The sequence below is a fragment of the Callorhinus ursinus genome, unplaced genomic scaffold, assembly GCF_003265705.2.
Source record: "Callorhinus ursinus isolate GAN/ISIS: 27379988/994484 unplaced genomic scaffold, GSC_fseal_2.0 scaffold19, whole genome shotgun sequence".
Lineage (NCBI taxonomy): Eukaryota > Metazoa > Chordata > Mammalia > Carnivora > Otariidae > Callorhinus > Callorhinus ursinus.
The window spans coordinates 10,725,980-10,743,941 of record NW_027397081.1 but is presented as its reverse complement, the minus strand read 5'-3'; the positions used below and the strand labels follow the sequence as shown (position 1 = coordinate 10,743,941).

At 38.2% G+C, this 17,962-nt stretch overlaps 1 protein-coding gene across 1 annotated transcript in view; it reads left to right on the top strand.

The window, feature by feature from the left end:
- Positions 1 to 17,962, top strand: part of ZW10 (zw10 kinetochore protein) — a 32,846-nt gene that overhangs the window by 8,675 nt on the left and 6,209 nt on the right. The window contains exons 7-11 of the mRNA XM_025893729.2: positions 404 to 595; positions 10,566 to 10,729; positions 11,292 to 11,474; positions 15,015 to 15,253; positions 17,548 to 17,619. Of these exons, the coding sequence (XP_025749514.1) occupies positions 404 to 595; positions 10,566 to 10,729; positions 11,292 to 11,474; positions 15,015 to 15,253; positions 17,548 to 17,619 (850 nt within the window). The remainder of the gene's footprint in view (positions 1 to 403; positions 596 to 10,565; positions 10,730 to 11,291; positions 11,475 to 15,014; positions 15,254 to 17,547; positions 17,620 to 17,962) is intronic.

Sequence of the window (17,962 nt, the reverse complement as noted above, 5' to 3'; positions counted from 1 at the left end):
CATAAATACTACCCTTTTTATTAAGGGCTTGGATCCTTTCTTGACTTCTTTTTTCCTTTTTCTTTTTTTAAAGATTTTATTTATTTATTTGACAGAGAGGTAGAGAGCACAAGTAGGCAGAGAGGCAGGCAGAGGGAGAGGGAGAAGCAGACTCTCCACTGAGCAGGAAAGCAGCTACTGCTATTTATTTAATTTGACTTTCTGAATGATTTAAATAAAAATCTGTGGACAGTCTAGGGAACTTCAGTGGGAAAACCTGCAGTGCATAACGAGTGGTGTGTGATGTCACAGGGTATGTATTTTTATTGTTAGGTTCAAAGATCTTTTTTGGTGGTGGTGGCGGGGCATGCTTTTTAAAAGTTTGTTCCAGTGATTTCTGATGAATGTTCATATAATTTTTCAGGTCAGATGCTGCTGAAGTATATCCTTAGGCCTCTGGCATCTTGCCCATCCCTTTATGCTATTATAGAAAGCCAGCCTAACATCATTATTATTCGTTTTGAATCTGTAATGACTGACTTGGAACATCCGTCACCGTCTGAAGTTTTTGCAAAGATCAGACTGGTACTGGAAGTCCTCCAGAAACAACTTCTAGGTCTGTATCCCCAAGGTAGTACTTTTCTATTTTTATATTTGGGAAAAGTCAATATTGTTTTTAAAAGTAAATATTATTTTAAAGTAGATAAAAATGCCCCTAATCTGAATGTATAGAGGATTGGAGGTGAGTAAATTATGCTATAGGAGTAAAGTTATCACCTGCTTATTTCTTGCTCTGCTTTACATTCCTTCTCCTCCCTATATTGAAAATAGGGTCACCAGTGCTACCCCAGATTCTGTATTTGTAATATTTAGTTGAATTCTAGGATATACTTCTCTCACTGGACTTCTAGTAACATCACATTTTGGGACTCTTGCTTTAATTATGGGAGAAGCAGAGATGAACTAAGTACTCTTTTTTTTTTTTTAAGATTTTATTTATTTATTTGAGAGAGAGAGAGCACGAGAGGGGGGAGGGTCAGAGGGAGAAGCAGACTCCCCGCTGAGCAGGGAGCCTTATGCGGGACTCGATCCTGGGACTCCAGGATCATGACCTGAGCTGAAGGCAGTCGCTTAACCAACTGAGCCACCCAGGCGCCCTCTTGTTTGTCTTTTAGAGAGCGAGACAGGTGGGGGGAGAGGCAGAGAGAGAGAGAGGGAATCTTAAACAGGCTCCACACCCAGGGCAGGGCTCCATCTCACAACCCTGAGATCATGACTGAGCCAAAATCATGAGTCAGACGCTTAACTGACTGAGCCCCCCAGGTGCCTGAACCAAGTTCTGTGTATTTCAATAGGAAAATCTCCATTAATCTGATAGAAACAAACTAGATTTAACATAAGAAATAAATTACATTCCATCTTAGCCTGTTGTTTAGATCTTGATATATTCATGATTGAAATAGCCAGTTTCTGTATTGCTTTGAATAATTTTTTTGGTTGTCATACTATTAAAAATAAATTTTTCTGGTGTTTTAATACTATTTTTTAGTCATTTGACTTCTTTTTAAAAAATTTATGTATTATTTGTTTATTTTGACTTTATGCTTTTCTCAGTTGTCTTACTAAATAGTCAAACATTCTTGATGTAGAAAAAATTAACAAACTGCTGGTGGTGTTTGTATGCTTCGCTGGCAGTCATTTAGTTTATTTATATAAAATAATTTCTGTGTAAAGGAAGGAACTGGTTCTAGTTTTAACAGTAGCAGAGAAGGAAAAAAAGTCTTCAGACTTATATAAACTGCAGCAATCCAAGGTAGTTTTCTTGTTCCTTCACTTAGGGAAATAATACATAGGTATAAACAAAGTTGTAAACAAAGTACCCAAGGACTAGAAAGAACCAGAGATCTCTGATGCTTGAGTCTCCTCTCTATGGGTCACATGGGCAGCCTGAGCACTGTTAGTGAGGGGGAGGTCACTTCCTCTTGATGCATGCATTCTGTCCTGCCTCTGGGCAGCTCTGAGTTTTATGGAGTTTTTGTTTGTTTTTTAAAAATCATGTCTCCTATATCGATAGTAAATACTATTAGCAAAACCTCCATTTTGCAAATTAGATCTTCAGGGTAGTTGTTTAAAAAATGTGTTCAAAATACATTGCTCTGTAATGCCTGCTTTACTGATGCTATTTCTACTATGTGTAGCATATAGAACATGTCTAATTCCTATTACACATGATGGACTTTTAAATTCTTTATGGTAGGGGTGCCTGGGTGGCTCAGATGGTTAAGCGTCTGCCTTTGGCTCAGGTCATGATCCCAGGGTCCTGGGATCGAGCCCTGCATTGGGCTCCCTGCTTGGTGGGGAGTCTGCTTCTCCCTCTCCCTCTACTGTTCCCCCTGCTTGTGCTCTCTCACTCTCTGTCAAATAAATAAATAAATAAAATCTTTAAATAAATAAATAAATTCTTTACGGTAGCTGTTACTTCCTTTGTATCTTACCACCAATATCAACATCCTTAGGTTTTTTTGAATGACATAGTTTTAAGTTCTTATTTTCATTGCTCTTCTATGAATATATTCCATTTCTTCTATAGTTTTACTTAAAGTATGGTATTCAAAACAGAACAAAGTATTAATAGTGTGAACTAATTCAGAATAGTTTGGGAGCATTCATGCCCTCATTCCCAGTTCCATGCTTCTGTGAGTATAGCCAAAGGCTTTTTATTTATTACACAGTTAACTCACTGAGCTTAATCTAAATGAAAATCCTGTGTCCTACTTAATGCAATGCAAACTGCTGCTTTCCCATCTTAGACTTGACTTTTTGGAATTAACATTAATCTTTGTTAAATTTTACTTGATAAAATTTTGCAGTGTGTTTACTGTCCTTACCCCTTCATGTCGCATGCATAATTGATACCCATGCTTTCATATAGTTTAATCTGAGTCAGTGATGATATTTGTGGCCTGGGATAGGGTTACAGTCCAGAGGTGCTCTGGAGAGTTCTGGTACAGACCTCTTTACAGTTTTACTTTGCTCCACTAAATTAATCAGTACTATACCTGTTGATCTATATGTAAGTTTTCTTATATCTAGGATATTCAGAGCAGAAGACAGCTCATCTCTTTATGCATTTTAGGCTCTAGTTTCTCTTTTACCATTCATTGTTTCCCTTCCGGTTTAGAGATCACTGTCTTTGACAAAGAAGAGAATAAAAGAACGAGTTTAGGAATTTTGTGTTCTCTTTGATATCCGTCAGCATTCATTCCCTTCCTTTATCTTCTTGATCTAAATATAATCTGAAAATTCTATTTTGAGTCCTTAGTTCTTTTTGGAATCCTCTATTTTCTTTGGATTTTAGTTACTCTGAAACTTCCTAAGGGCTTTTGCCCTTCCTCTTATGTTTGCCTTTGGTTTATGATCTTCTTTTCACCTTTTAAATCTGTGTTTTTCCTTCAAAGTTTTCTTTATTAGAAGGCATTGTTATATCAACAACAAAGGAGCTTTAATTTTTTAAAATTTTATTTAGTTTCATTTTAGTTCCAATATCGTTAACCTACAATGTTATATTAGCTTCAGGTGTACACAAAGGAGCTTTTATTTTATTTATTTATTTATTTTTAAAGATTTTATTTATTTGACAGAGAGAGAGAGCATGAGCAGGGGGAGGGTAGAGGGAGAGGGAGAGCAGGCTTCTGGCTGAGCAAGGAGACTGATGTGGAGCTTGATTCCAGGATCCTGGGATCATGACTTGAGCTGAAGGCAGATGCTTAACTGACTGAGCCACCCAGGCACCCCTCACAAAGGAGTTTTTATTTATTTATTTTATTTATTTATTTGTTTTTTAAAGATTTTATTTATTTATTTGACAGAGAGAGACATAACGAGAGAGGGAACACAAGCAGGCGGAGTGGGAGAGGGAGAAGCAGGCTTCCCGCGGAGCAGGGAGCCTGATGCAGGGCTTGATCCCAGGACCCTGGGATCATGACCTGAGCCGAAGGCAGACGCTTAACGACTGAGCCACCCAGGCGCCCCACAAAGGAGTTTTTAAAAGAGGAAAAAGAAAATGTGCTTGGAAAGAATTTGGCAAAATATATAAAAAGTTTTAATGTTTCAATCCTTTGAACCAAGATCTCAACTTATAGGAGTCTGCCCTACAGAAATAATCTTAAATATATAAAACTATGTATAAGGATGTTCACCATAATGTTACTTATAATACTGAAATACTGGAAAGTAATGAAATTTTGAAGAATGGGAAAATGAGTAAGTAAATTATAGAGCTATGTAATAGATCACTTTGCATAATTATGTTATATTTGTATTGAATTTTTTTAAAGAAAGGATTGGTTTTAAAACTAATTGCTTCTAAAAGCCAACTAAAAGCATTCTATTAAAGGATTAAAAACTATTTCCATTAAAATCAGTTATAAGTCGGGAATGCATGCTACCATTAATATTCTTTGGTATTGTTTTAGGGGTTGTGCTAATGCAAAGAAGAGAAAATAAGTATGAATATTAAAGAGAAGAAATTATGTATAAATGATATAATTGCATACATAGGAAACCAAAAGGCTCTACTAAAACTTTTATAATTAATACGATTATAAATTGTGTTAAATTTATAATTTAAATTATATTTTATCTTTAAATTAATCATATAAAAATTTAATGTTTAGATACAGTGTGAAGGTATAAAAATCAATAGTATCTTTGTGCACTAATAATCAGTTATATTAAAATATAAAGATATTTATAATGCTAACAAAATCTGTGAAATTCTTAAGTATAAGTTTAATAAGAAAGAGGAGGATATATGTGAAGAAAACCATAAAACTCTGAAGGACATAAAGTAAAACCTGAGTAAAAAGAGGCTTTTGTGGATTAGAAGACAGTCTCATAAAATTGTCAGTTCATTCCAAAACAGTGTATAAATTTAATATATTTCCAAATACCCATTATATATTTTCAAACTCAATAAAGTACTCTAAAGCTTATATCAAAAATAGATTTGGAGAATTGCCAATAAAGATTTAAGAAACATTAGTGGGACAATTTAAAAATTAAAACTATGTTCTTGGGGGCGCCTGGGTGGCTCAGTTGGTTGGGCGGCTGCCTTCGGCTCGGGTCATGATCCTGGAGTCCCGGGATCGAGTTCCGCGTCGGGCTCCCTGCTCAGCGGAGAGTCTGCTTCTCCTTCTCCCCCTCTTCCCTCTCATGCTCTCTGTCTCTCATTCTCTCTCTCAAATAAATAAATAAAATCTTTAAAAAAAAAAAACAAAAAACTGTGTTCTTGGTACAAGGAAATCAGTGGAATGAAGAAGAGTCCAGAAGTAGAGCCAGGATAAATGAGAACTTGATGTTTGATCAAAGTCACATTTCAGTTTAGTCGGACAGACAGTTCATTTAGTAATGGTGCTAGCAAAATTGGCTGTCTGTGCAATAAAACAAAGTTAGATTCCTGCTTCATAGTTCGTACTGAAGTAAATTCAAGATGAGTTAAAGCCCTCCATGTGAAACAACAACAACAACAAAAATGTTAGAAGAAAATTTAGGAGATGTGAATAGTCTGAGGAAGCTCAGAATGCATAAAGGGAAGGACTGACAAATTTGACTACTTATAAATGTTAAATTTTGTATGGCAAACAATACAGTAAACAAAGGCAAAAGACAATAGTGAACTGGGAGAAAATTCTTGTAAAGTGTTTGACAGACAAGGCGTTAGTATAAGGACTTTTTTCCAAAGAAAAAGAGAACATTAGTAATAGAAAAATAGGCAAAAAATTTGAATAGGCAGTTCATGGAAGAGAAGGTGCAATTTGTTAATAAACGTAAAAATGTGTTGCTTAACCTCCCTAGTAGGGAAATAGAAATCACAGCATCAAGGTGAACTTTCATCCTTAGGGCAGACATTAAAAGATTCTGAGTGAGACACTTCTGATAAGAAAGCGGAAAGATAGTCTCCTTCATTGCTTTTTGTGAGTGCTTTGTAGAAAATACCATGGGGCGCTTGGGTGGCTCAGTCGGTTGGGCAACTGCCTTCGGCTCAGGTCATGATCCTGGAGTCCTGGGATTGAGTCCCGCATCAGGCTCTCTGCTCGGCAGGGAGTCTGCTTCTCCCTCTGACCCTCTTCCCCTCATGTGCTCTCTCTCTCAAATAAATAAAATCTTTAAAAAGAAAAGAAAAGAAAATACTATGAAGCTCTGCTATTATATAGTATATGTATAGTAAAATCTAAAATATGCCTCCCTTTGACCTAGATATTCCACTGTCTAATTCTCTACAGAAGTGATAGCAGTAGGTTATGTGTGTGTGTGAGTGTGAGTGTGAGTAGTGTATCCTTGCACACAGGACTGTGCCTCATTTGAGGAATGGTTATATAACTTATGTTTGAGCCGTGCTGTGGCACATTTTGCAGCTATGGAAAAGAAATGAAGTAGAGCTGGGTATGTTGACTTAAAAGATGGCCATGATCTGTTTTTAAGTGATAAAAAAGTTAAGTGTAAAATCCATGGCATGAACCCATTTTTATAGAAAGGAAAGCTGTCCCTTATATGAATACTGTATTGGTTTGCTGGAGCCACCATAACAAAATGCTATAGGCTGTGTGACTTAACAGAAATTATTTTCTCACAGTTTTGGAGGCTGGGAGTCCAAGATGAAGGTGTTAGCAGATTTGGTTTCTCCTAAGTCCTCTCTCCTTGTCTTGCAGACAGCCTTCTCACTGGTCTCCTCTGTAGGAGTGCATCCCTGGTGTCTCTTCCTCTTCTTATAAGGACACTAGTCATATTGGATTAGGGCCCCTCCCTGATGACCTTATTTAACCTTAATTACTTTTTTAAAGGCCAGGCCCTATCTCCAAATCCAGTCACATTGGGGGTTAGGGCTTCAACATATAAATTGTAGGGGAGAGTGTACAATTCAGTCCATATCAAGGGGTGTGTATTTGGCAATTCAGTCCATATCAAGGAGTGTGCATGTGTGTATATATGTGTGTAAAAACCATATATATATATGTGTGTGTGTGTGTGTGTGGTTATGAATGTTTTATATATATAGTATGAATGTAAGGGAGGAAGAATACAAACCAAGATCCTAACATTGGTCACTTGGGCATGGAGAGAGAAGCTTGTGGGTATGGATAGGGAAAATTTGGCTTTTTCTTTATAAATCTTGTCATAACAAGCAAGTTTTGTCATAACTTGTCATAACAAGCAAGTTTTGCTTTTCCCATGAATGATTTTCTAGAAAGTGTCAATTACAGACTCTTACCAAGGAGTAGAAACTCTGAACATAACAAATAATTGTAGAAGAAATTTGAAAGGTTGTTGAAGACTTGCCACTGAAAAGGCCACCATCAGGCACAGACAGTTTGTAGCTAAATTCTGTGTATATTTCAATTTCTAGATAGTCCCTGTGTTAATCAAACTCTTTTGGTCATTAGAAACAAAGATGAATATATCCTACTTAAGTTTTTAAAAACCAGCATAGGGGCACCTGGGTGGCTTAGTCAGCCTTCTGCTCAGGTCATTATCTCAGGGTCCTGGGATGGAGCCCCGCATTGGGCTCCCTGCTCAGTGGGGACCCTGCTTCTCCCTCTCCCTCTGCCCCTCCCCCCTGCTCATGCTCTCTCTCATGCTTTCTCTCTCTCAAATAAATAAAATCTCAAAAAAAAACCCCAAACAGAATAAACTTAATACCAAAATGTAATAATGATAGTTTATACACAGAGAAAACACTGCCAAATGATTTTACCTTTGGGTTATAAATGCAAACACTTACAAAATATGTAAATTAAACCCAACAATACCTTTAAAAAGGAGACATTGTTTATTCTAGGAGTACTGAGGTGTTTAGCATAAGAAAGCTATCAACCAGTTTATTATGTCAGCATATTAAAAGGGGTCACATCATTAGATATGGAAAATATGACAAAACTCAGTACCCTTTTTTAATAAAAAACTAAAATAAGAATAGAGTACTTTTTAATAGTATAGTGAAATGTTTATGATACTAGCTGAAACGTCTCTTAGTATTGTTTACTTTATTATCTTTAAAAGGAAGGCAGGTTTTTTTTGTTTTGCTCTGTGTTAGTAAATTGCAGCTGCCATTTATTGTGAAATTTGTGACACATTTTCTTCCAGTCTCTCTTTTTTTCCCCTTTACTGTTCCCATGATTCTACTCGCTTTTGCATCTTCACTTAATTCTGCATCGGTAGCATACCTTGTCCATAGTTATTTTTCTTAAACTTAGAAAAATAATTATATCATGATTAAGATAAGTATTTCTATTTAATTGCCTTTTACAGTTTATATAGGTACCATTGTAGCTTGTGATGTATGCATAAATATTCAAATGAATGCATTACAGTGTGACATTGTGCATAGAAAAAAAAAATAATTCGAAGAGAATCAGTCTGTTTACACTGATGGGATTGGTGATGTGTTCGTGTGCCATACTGGAAATGATTCGTGTTCCTGCCATCAGCGGTACAGACAACATAATTGCTTATGCGGTGCAGTGGTTCAAGTGACGTTCTAGTCTTATTGAAACAATGAAGTTGTGCTTAACAGAAAACTACTTCCTTTTTTTTCTTTTACTTTAAGATTTTTATTAAAAAAAATGTACAGCAGTCCCATGTACGCTTCAGCCATTTTCCTCAGTGTTAACGTCCTGTGTACCTATAGTACAATGTCAAACTCAGCAAACTGACGATGGTCCAATTCACAGAGCTTATTCCAGTTTCACCTGCACTCATTTGTGTGTGTGTGTGTGTGTGTGTGTGTAGTTTTGTGTAGTTTTATCACATGTAGATCCATGTAGCCACCACCTTAATCAAGATATGGACTATTCTAACACCATAAGCTGCTTTGTGCTATCTTTTTATAATCACACACCCTTGCTTCCATTTTTTAAAGATTTTGTTTATTTATTTTTTATTGGTTGATTGGTTTGTTTAGAGAGAGAGCATGCAAGCAGGGTAAGGGGCAGAAGGAGAGGGAGAGAGATGCAGGGCTCCATCTCACAACCCGAGATCACGACCTGAGTGGAAATCAAGAGTTGGATGCTTAACCGACTGAGCCACCCAGGTGCCCCCCTTGCTTCCATTTTTAAAATGAAATCGAGGGCGCCTGGGTGGCTCAGATGGTTAAGAGTCTGCCTTCGGCTTGGGTCATGATCCCAGAGTCCTGGGATCGAGCCCCACATCGGGCTCCCTGCTCGGCGGGAAGCCTGCTTCTCCCTCTGCCTCTCTCTCTCTCTTATGAATAAAAAATAAAATCCTTAAAAAATAAATAAATAAAATGAAATTGAAACCGATTAAAAATTTAAAAAATTCAATTCCTCAGTCACACTAATCACATTTCAAGTGCTCAGCAGCAAAATGTGGCCGGTGGCTGTGCAGGTGTAGATTTTAGACATTTTAAGTTTCTCAAGGCTCTGAGATAATAGGCTTCACTTTTTTTTAAGGTTCTTATCCCCTAAGGTCTTCCTTGGTGAATTGGAACGAGGTTAAAAATAGCTTGTCTCTTGGGGCGCCTGGGTGGCTCAGTCAGTGAAGCATCTGCCTTGGGCTCTGGTCATGATCCTGGAGGCCTGAGTTTGAGCTTTGCGTGGGGCTCCCTGCTCGGCAGGGGCCTGCTTCTCCCTGTCCTCCCCGCTCCTCTCTCTCTCGCTATCTCTGTGACTATCTCTGTCTCTCTCAAATAAATAAAATCTTTAAAAAAAAATAGCTTGTCTCTTTTATGGTTCCTTTTCCTTCTACGTTGGTCACTGATTCTTTTTTTTTTTTTTTAAAGATTTTATTTATTTATTTAATTGACAGAGAGAGAGAGAGACAGCGAAAGAGGGAACACAAGCAGGGGGAGGGTCAGAGGGAGAAGCAGGCTTCCCGCGGAGCAGGGAGCCTGATGCGGGGCTCGATTCCTGGACCCTGGGATCATGACCTGAGCTGAAGGCAGTCGCTTAACCAACTGAGCCACCCAGGCGCCCCATGGTCACTGATTCTTAACTATTATTTATTTAATTAATACTATATTTTAAATAACTCCATTAAAATGTGTTGGGGGAAAAAAAAACCCATCATATGATATACTGTAGAGAGGCATTGAAGCATTCCATTTGCTAGGTTAGGTATTATGCTGTAATGTAAGGTGTTTATTGATATTTTACTTAGGATAAACATGCAGATCCTAGTCAGAGATGACAGAGGATGTTTATTCATTATTAAAGAACTGGGGTTTTATTCTAAATGGGTTTCAACTTGGTATGCAGAACTTCTGAGTGCTTGTCATATAATCAGATCAGTAGATTAGCAGTAGATGATTACTGTATAGTGTAGGTGGCTTAACACTTTATTATTGTAGGGTAGAGGCAGTAATACAGGGCAGACCCTTCAGTTGAGCAATGAAAATAAAGTAGTAATTGTGTGTCATGCTTTGTGCCACGAAGGCACTTGAGATAGCTGTAGAATTATCTGTGGTGTTTTCTTCCCCATCCTAAAATCAAAGAATTCTAAAAAACTAGGGAACTTGAGCATAATCTGAACTGTGAATGGTTTCTTGTTTAAAACTTTTTCTTTTGATTCAGATTTACCTCTTGATACTGACCTAGAAAATGAAAAAACATCTAAAATTGTATTGGCTGAGATGCTTGGTGACATGATCTGGGAGGACTTGTCTGAGTGCCTCATTAAAAACTGTTTGGTTTATTCTATCCCAACTAATAGCAGCAAGTTACAGCAGTATGAAGAGGTGAGTGCGGAGATATCACAGAAGGTTATAAGAGACTGTCGGTGCGTATTGGTGTCTTGTTTTTCCTGGGAGACCTTTTGCTCTTTAGTGACGTCTTTAAGGAAATTATTAATAGGGAGTGGAAGCAAATTCCCTATTACTTATTTCTCTCCTTGCTTTCTACCTTTTGATTGGGAAGAATGTTTTCTTTTTAAGTATATTTTTGTTAGTGAGATACCTTTGAAAAACAGTTGTTCTTTTATACTCACATCAACTATAGTAGCTACTATGTAACATTTTACTTTTTGCTTCTTTTTAGCATTTCCTTGAACACTAAAATAAGTGTATTTATTTTAGAGATCTTTGCACTTTTACTCAGTAGAATCAGAAGTTTATATTGAAGGTACTATTCCAAATGAACTTAGGGCTGGAAGAATGTCTAATATGTGTACCTGCTAACTGCTGGTCTGTTGTAAAACTTAAATGACCAGCTGGTCCTTGTTACTTTGGATTTGAAATTTTAATACTGGGATGGACTATGTGTATATAATTCTTTTTTTTCCTTGTTGTCTTTCTTACTCAGATCATACAGTCCACTGAAGAATTTGAAAATGCCCTCAAGGAGATGAGGTTTTTAAAAGGAGATACTACTGATTTGCTGAAATATGCCCGTAACATCAATTCTCATTTTGCTAACAAGAAATGTCAGGATGTGATTGTGGCAGCTAGAAACCTAATGACCTCTGAAATTCATAACACTGTGAAGGTACTGGGGGTTATCTTAATGTGTATTACCTTGTATTTAAGAAGTGGTGTGCATTTTTTTTTTTAAAGATTTTATTTATTTATTTGAGAGAGAGAGAATGAGAGATAGAGAGCACGAGAGGGAAGAGGGTCAGAGGGAGAAGCAGACTCCCTGCTGAGCAGGGAGCCTGATATGGGACTCGATCCCAGGACCCAGGGATCATGACCTGAGCCGAAGGCAGTCGCTCAACCAACTGAGCCACCCAGGCGCCCAAGAAGTGGTGTGCATTTTTGAGACAAATTTGGTAGAGTGGGAGAGAGCATGACAGTTGCTGAGCTCACTGGGAGAAGTTCTCATCTTCCAACAGTAAGTTCTCTCATCTCTCAGGTGGTCCTGATATCTGCGTCTTTCCTAGGGTACCGTGAGGCCCGGATGAGATAGCATAAAAGCGTTGTGTACATTGAAAAACCTATAATAGATTTCTGTTGTTGAAATTAGAACGTATATCAACCTATGTAGATTTTTCTCAACTTCAGTACTTGAGTTTTTAGGACATAATTTTGTGACAGATGTAATTGGGCTTCATTATGTCCAGAGATTATACCCTGTTGTGACAATGTTGACTTCATCTCTTAAGCTAACAGAGGCACTAGTATTACAGTCAAAGTAATAAAAAAGATAGTCTTTGTAGGGTATCAACAATTATCTACAAAGTCAGTGGGCTCTGTAATTTGCGTGAAGGGTAATTTACTTTGACCTTAGATAAGTCTGTGTATTTTCTTTTGTTTTTTTTCTCACATTTTACGTACATAAAATATTTGGTAAATGTAAGGTATTACTTAGATTAAAGTAAAACATAGACTAAGGTAGTCCCTTAATAGAAAATTCCTCAGCCATTTTTCTCTTGTCACAGTGATAGGAACCAGGCTCTTCTTCCTTCTGTCCTTTTGTGACCCTCCCTTTTCCTTGGGGGTACTCTGTTACTGTGTCCACCCAGCAAAATAGTTCATTAACCCTTTGAAGTGCACAGATTTTAACACATTTGGAGATATTTTGGTTTTTTTTTTTTTTATTGAGTTGTAAGCATTTTTTTTTTTTTAAGATTTTATTTCTTTATTTGACAGAGAGACACGGCGAGAGAGGGAACACAAGCAGGGGAGAGGGTCAGAGGGAGAAGCAGGCTTCCTGCCGAGCAGGGAGACCGATGTGGGACTCGATCCCGGGACTCCAGGATCATGACTGAGCCGAAGGCAGATGCTTAACGACTGAACCACCCAGGTGTCCCTATTTTGGATTGTTAAGGAGCTATAATCCACTCAGTACCAGCAACTGTGCTGGGGAGTTTTATTTATTTTTACATAAATATTACTTGATTATGTAATTCTCCTGCACAAAATGCCATGGTTTCCCATCTCATTTAGAAAAAGACCCATGAGCCTGACAATAGCCTGTAAGGCCTTGTAGGATTTGTCCCGCCATTGCCTCTCTGACCCCATCTCCTGGTGCATTCTTCCTCAGTTACAGTGCTGCAGACACACTGGACTCATTGCTGTTCTCTGAATTTGCTAGTCCCACTTGGTTGCAGAACCTTTGAGTCTCTTGTTCCCTCTGCTTGGAACATTTTTACCACAGATAGCTGCATGACTTGTGCCCTTTCCTAGCAATTCTTTTTTCTTTTTCTTTCTTTTTTTTTTTTTTAAGATTTTATCTGTTTACCTGACAGATAGTGAAAGAGGGAACGCAAGCAGGGGGAGGCGCAGGGGCAGGGGCAGAGGCAGAGGCAGATGGAGAAGCAGACTCCCCTCTGAGCAGGGAGCCCGATGCGGGGCTCGATCCCAGGGCCCTGGGACCATGACCTGAGCCGAAGGCAGACGCTTAACGACTGAGCCACCCAGGCACCCCTCCTGGCAACTCTTTTTTAAAATTGTGACTTCCTTCTGTTCCTGCACCCTTTTCTCCTTGCTTTATTTTTCTTCGTATCTCTTATCAACAAACATACCATATGAACTATTGTTTCTTTCTCTCTAGAAAATAAGCTCCATGTGGGCTTTTTTTTTTTTCTCTCTTCCCCACCCTTTTGACTACTGTTGTATATCCAGCACCAAGAAAATACTGGTACATAGTACTGTGTACTTAGTGCTCAGTAAATATTTGGTAAATGAGTCAATATATGTCCCAGTTTCCTGTCCCATAACTCCTTGATGTAAATAGGATTGTTACTGGATAGCTCTGCGACCCTGGGCTCAATCTTTTAACCTTGTTGGACCTCACTTTCCTCTTCCGTAATGTGACAGAATTGAACTAGATAATTTCTGAGCTCCCTACTCAACCAGCTTTGACATTCTATAAGACTACATTTTCCTCAAGAACTCAAATCCTCATAGTAGCTTTCTCTAGGTCAGGGTTTCTCAGTGGTGGCACTGTTGATATTTGGGACCAGGTAATTCTTTGCTGTTGGGGGCTCTTTTGTAGGATGCTTAGTTGTATCCCTAACCTTTACCCACTAGATTCCAGTAGCACCTCTCCCAGTTGTGACAACCAAAAATGTCTCTAGACATTGCCAAATGCCCCCCGGAGGGCACAGTTGTCCCTAGTTGAGGACCCCTGCTTTAGATTTGATCCTGGTTCTTTCTTCTGGTATTTAGGCCCTGGGATTAGATCTTGTAAACGGCTCGGGCGCCCGGGTGGCTCAGTTGGTTAAGTGACTGCCTTCGGCTCAGGTCATGATCCTGGAGTCCCGGGATTGAGTCCCACATCGGGCTCCCTGCTCAGCAGGGAGTCTGCTTCTCCCTCTGACCCTCTTCCCTCTCGTGCTCTCTCTCATTCTCTCAAATAAATAAATAAAATCTCTAAAAAAAAATTAGATCTTGTAAACGGCTCAACTGTGAAGGGATCCTCTTCCTTTTCCTAAAAGCCATTTTCAACTTATTTGCCTTTAATGGTTTTCATCTAAATTCTCTCTAAACAATTCGCTGTGTGTACCCACTATTTTCCCAAAAGATCTAAAGCTACTTTTTGTTGGTGGTGATTTTGTTTTGACTTTTTTTTTTAAGATTTTATTTATTTATTAGAGAGAGAATGGGAGAGAGAGAGAGCATGAGAGGGGGGAGGGTCAGAGGGAGAAGCAGACTCCCTGTCGAGCAGGGAGCCCGATGTGGGGCTCGATCCCAGGACCCTGGGATCATGACCTGAGCCGAAGCCAGACGCTTAATGACTGAGCCACCCAGGCGCCCCAGAAAGATGATTTTTGAAGGTCCTTTCATTTACCTGAAATCTTGGGCCCGTTTCACAGCTTTGTTCTTTCCACCAATATGAAGAGTACACAGAAGAAATGGAAGAATGGCACAATAAAGGCGATTCTTTATTTCTTAGGACATGCTCTCACTCAAGATCAAGCAGTCATTAAAATAATTTCCATATTTACTCAAATCTTTTGATTACTCTGTAGAGCCACAACTTGGTCATCATGCAAGTCCACCAGTATCTTACTCCTCTCTGTATGCTTGCGTTTGAACTATTCTGAGGACAATACATTTTCTGTGTTTTATGTTTGAATCTTAGATTACTCCTGATTCTAAGATAAGTGTGCCAGACTTACCCCATCCTGAGAAGGATGAGAAGCTAGAAGTACAGAAAATGTCCACAACTCAGTACAACGAGGTGGTGAACTTAGAACCTGAAAATACACTGGACCAACATTCCTTCTCTTTGCCCACGTGCCGCATCAGTGAATCTGTGAAGCAGTTAATGGAACTTGCCTATCAGACTTTACTAGAGGCAACAACCAGCAGTGATCAGTGGTAAGAGTTCTGAAAACGGCAGTGATAGGGTTACATATACATCTAAACTAGACATTTATTGTGAAAATTAGCTGGAATTCTTTGGGTTTTCTCATGCCATTAGTATTTTTTTTCCGTAGAAAAACAGTGCAGCACACAAATATATATCGATAATTCACTTTTATTTGCAATAACATGTACTTCTCACAGCGTACATTAGAAATGGAAGCATGTGTATGGATGAACAAATGGAGTTTCTTTGACATTAAAGTTGTTAATCACTCTTTTATAAAAAGCTCTTTTAATTTTTGTTTAATTTCTACTTTTATATGAGTTGAATGATGTTACATGAAAAAGCACATGTAAAGAACTTAGAATACTAACTGGAAAATGATCAGTACTCAAATGTTTATTTTATTATTACTGGTGGCCATGGTATTAGTGGTCATTATACCATCTGCTCCAGCCTGCCCTGGCCTTTTAGCTTAGCATTCATTTTACATTTTGATTATAATTATTTTACATTAATTATAATTAATTTACATTTTTGTTTTTAATGCAATAATGGTTGGAATGCCGAAGGTAGAAGGAAAAGCATGGAATGTTCTGAAGATCTGATTTTATCCTTTCAAGATGATTTCTCTTAATCTATACTGTATTCAGGGTACCTCCAACTCTAGTCCACATTTCGTTCTGAACCTCCCTTTGCTTCATGAGCCCCTCTCCTACTCCCAGACAAAATTGAGGAGGAGATGGCAGGCTGGAGCCCACGCTGTAGAGCAGAGTGACAAAAGCCTCTTCAGTTTGAATCTGTGGGTAGCAGTTCTTTACTCCTTGTCCACACAAGAGAGAACAGTCCCAGTTAGGGCCTGACTCAACTACATTGCCTCTCAGGTAGGCTTCCAGAGTTTTCACTTTTATCTCCACATGCAAACAAACCCCGTTATTTTATTCTGCTCTAGAAAGAAAGAAAACATGTTTACCAGGATATTTCCATGACTTCAATGAATTATGTTCACAAGCCCATCCAGTTGGGATAGCTTTCTTCTAAGTAGGAAGAAAACATGTAAAAAATATATATATTCCTTAAAAAAAAAAAGTATATATCCCTTTGGTAAAATAAATTTAGGGTAACTATTATTTCACCTGAAACATACTAGACCAGAAGTTAGAGATGCAAGGCAGTATTTCCGTAATTTTTTGATAACACAGAACACTAAACAGTAGTTTTGTGTACTGCATATCTCTATGCATTCTTTCCTCCAAAAGAAATAGTTTTAAACTGGACAAACAGAAACACAACTACATTATGACTCGCTTCCCCTTTACCAAACCTTGAATAGCAGCACATGCAGCAAAATAAAATGAAATAATTTCATCAGGTATCATCGTAATCAAGTAGTAACAGTGTTTTGGGATATAGTAACCATGACTTGTTTTTCTAAATATTTGTGGAGTTACTGTTACTTATTCAAGGTACATAGTTTAAGATAGTCTTTTTCTAAAATTTTTTATTTTTATTTTTAAAGATTTTATTTATTTATCTGACAGAGAGAGAGACGTAGCGAGAGAGGGAACACAAGCAGGGGGAGTGGGAGAGGGAGAAGCAGGCTTCCTGCCGAGCCGGGAGCCCAACGTGGGCCTCGATCCCAGGACCCTGGGACCATGACCTGAGCCAACGGCAGATGCTTAATGACTGAACCACCCAGGCGCCCCTAGTTTAAGATAGTCTTATGTGGAAGTAAGCTGTACAGACCTTATATTTGCTCTGAGTGCATTTTAATAATAATCTTCAGGTGTTATAAGGCCAGATTTAAAGGGCAGAAAATTTTGAGGTTAGATTCTATCCTAGAAATGTTGATTCATCTCCTTGCATTGGGGTAAGGAGGAGAAAAGGTGAAAGCTGAAAGTCAGACTGATTCTAAAAGAACCAAGTGAATGCCTTTATTGATACCTTGCCCTTTGCAGAGTGCGTCAGTGAGTAGGTGACATTTGCTTGAGGCTTAGCTCCATTTGTTACTGAAGGGATACTCTGGGTACTGGCAGAACACAAATTGATAATGGGAAAGAGGCTTTGGGTTAATGCTGCTGTTCTTAAAATTATTAATAGATCCAGGTTTTTAGAACTGCAATCTAGTTAGTAAATACTGGTTGAGAATATATTTCCATCTAGATTAAGGGTGTTTTCAGCAGTGACCAAAGCCAGGTGTTCTCTCAAACTGTAGTTTTGGTGACGACTAATGTGCGCTTAGTTTGACCTTTTTTCTCATTGCTAATGTCCTTATGCATTTCTGTTGAAACTTTTTTTTCTTCAGTGCTATTCAACTTTTCTACTCAGTGAGGAATATCTTCCATTTGTTCCATGATGTCGTGCCAACATATCACAAGTAAGTGCCACTGTTTCTGATTTCTGTATGGTACTGTATATCTAAAGTGTAAGTTGGGTTAAAACCGGTAATTTTATATTCCCACCAAAAATATCTTGGTTACTGAAATTCACAGTGAAATGCAATAAACCATTTAAGAAAAAAACATGTTGAAAGAATATTGGTTATTTATTCAAGTCTAAACATCTATGTTTTAAAATTTCCCAGGTGACTCTGATCTGTAGCCAATTTAAAAACTAGTGAATTGGAAGAGTTTAGTGCTTCATTGTCTAAGTGAGAAAGGAATTTGGCAGAAGGGCAAGCAAGTCCCTACTTGCACAGACTGGTCAGTGTTAAGTTTGGA